This window comes from Polistes canadensis, unplaced genomic scaffold (genome assembly GCF_001313835.1).
Source record: "Polistes canadensis isolate GaletaPanama2010 unplaced genomic scaffold, ASM131383v1 scaffold_2646, whole genome shotgun sequence".
Classification (NCBI taxonomy): domain Eukaryota; kingdom Metazoa; phylum Arthropoda; class Insecta; order Hymenoptera; family Vespidae; genus Polistes; species Polistes canadensis.
The window spans coordinates 1-1,436 of NW_014572182.1; the positions used below are offsets into that span (position 1 = coordinate 1).

The window sequence follows — 1,436 nt, forward strand, 5'->3', positions numbered from 1 at the left end:
AAAATTAAAATAAGAAAATAATGGAAAGATTATTTCGAAAATAATTAATTCCTTGATAAAATGAAAATTTGTTTATTGCTTTTATAATGATTATTATACTCACTTAGTATTCTACTATTCGTAAAAATCTTTTTTACTTTCATATTAACATTTTTTACGCTTAAATCAACGTCTAATTTGTCAACATGGAGGTAAGTTTTATTGTCACGGGTTGTTGTTGATACGGAACCCTTAACAAGGGCTCGAACGTCATCGAAACGTGCATAGAAAGTACCGTTTCCACTTGCTGGTAGAATGATCAATACACCAGAACTATAAAAAAAATATATCGATATGTTAATTAAATTTATGATTAGGTAAAATTATTTTCAATTTTAAATAATTACACTTTTATATATACTTGTTAATAAATATTTTATTATATGACACACTCTTTAAGTGACATGAATATTTTTTATTGAATTGTTTAATTTTATTTTATGTACACACGTGATCAAGCGTTTATTATTAATAATAGTTTATATTAATATTATTGTAATTATAATTCAATTTTTTTTGCTTTTTTTTTTTTAAACATTAAACGTCCACATATACTCTGTATAATTAATTGTTCAATTAAATTATTATTTAATGATTTCGTTTTATCTATTTAAATTAAATTATCCGTGTTTTGACATCTAATAATTAAATAAATAAAAGTTATATATTACGATCAATAATGTGCGACGCGTGTGACATAATTAAATATTTATTTAACATTAAAACATTTCTCGGATAATGTAGTAATATAATTAAAAAAAAAAAAAAAAGAAAAAGTAGTATTATGAAATCATATGAAAATTATGCAACGTGATATCACACTATTCATTTTTACGATTGAATCTATAGATCAGTGCGACATAGTAATCAATTCAAAATTATATGACATGATTGAATATTTATATTTAAATAAAAAAATAAATTCTCTTATTTTGTTTTTTTTTATTTTTGTTTTTTTTTTTTTTTTTTTTTTTTTTTTTTTTTTTTTTTTTTTTTTTTGGAGGGGGGGGAAAAGATTTCAGGTTTTATTTATCTAAGAAAAAAGTTCACCTGGAATATTGAGCGTCGAGTACAAGGGCTGGCATTCTAATGATAGCTTCGAAGGGTGAGCCTAGTTTAATGTCTTCGACCGTATAGTTACTTGCTCCCCTTACATAAAGTTCTCGCAACTGAACCTTGTAACCGTTTTTACCACCTGTCAGAGAGAGAGTCAGCTCGTCCATCTGTTAAAGGAATTGATGTTTCACGTACATCATTCGAGATATTCAAATAAAATCATTATTTTGTTTTTTTCTTTCTTTCTTTCTTTTTTTATTTTTCTTTTCTTATTTTTTTCATTTTTAAAAGTCAAAAATGAAATGCTTAAAATAATATATATATATATATATATATATATA

At 23.5% G+C, this 1,436-nt stretch overlaps 1 protein-coding gene across 1 annotated transcript; it reads right to left on the bottom strand.

Moving 5' to 3' along the window:
• Positions 1 to 103: 103 nt before the first annotated feature.
• LOC106792950 lies at positions 104 to 1,287 on the bottom strand (the record flags this gene model as incomplete). Its single annotated transcript, XM_014759480.1, has 2 exons — positions 1,090 to 1,287; positions 104 to 312 (listed from the first exon to the last, which is right to left on the bottom strand). Coding segments are annotated over exons 1-2 (382 nt in total), but the record flags the coding sequence as incomplete, so codon positions are not given.
• Between the last annotated feature and the right edge of the window lie 149 nt (positions 1,288 to 1,436).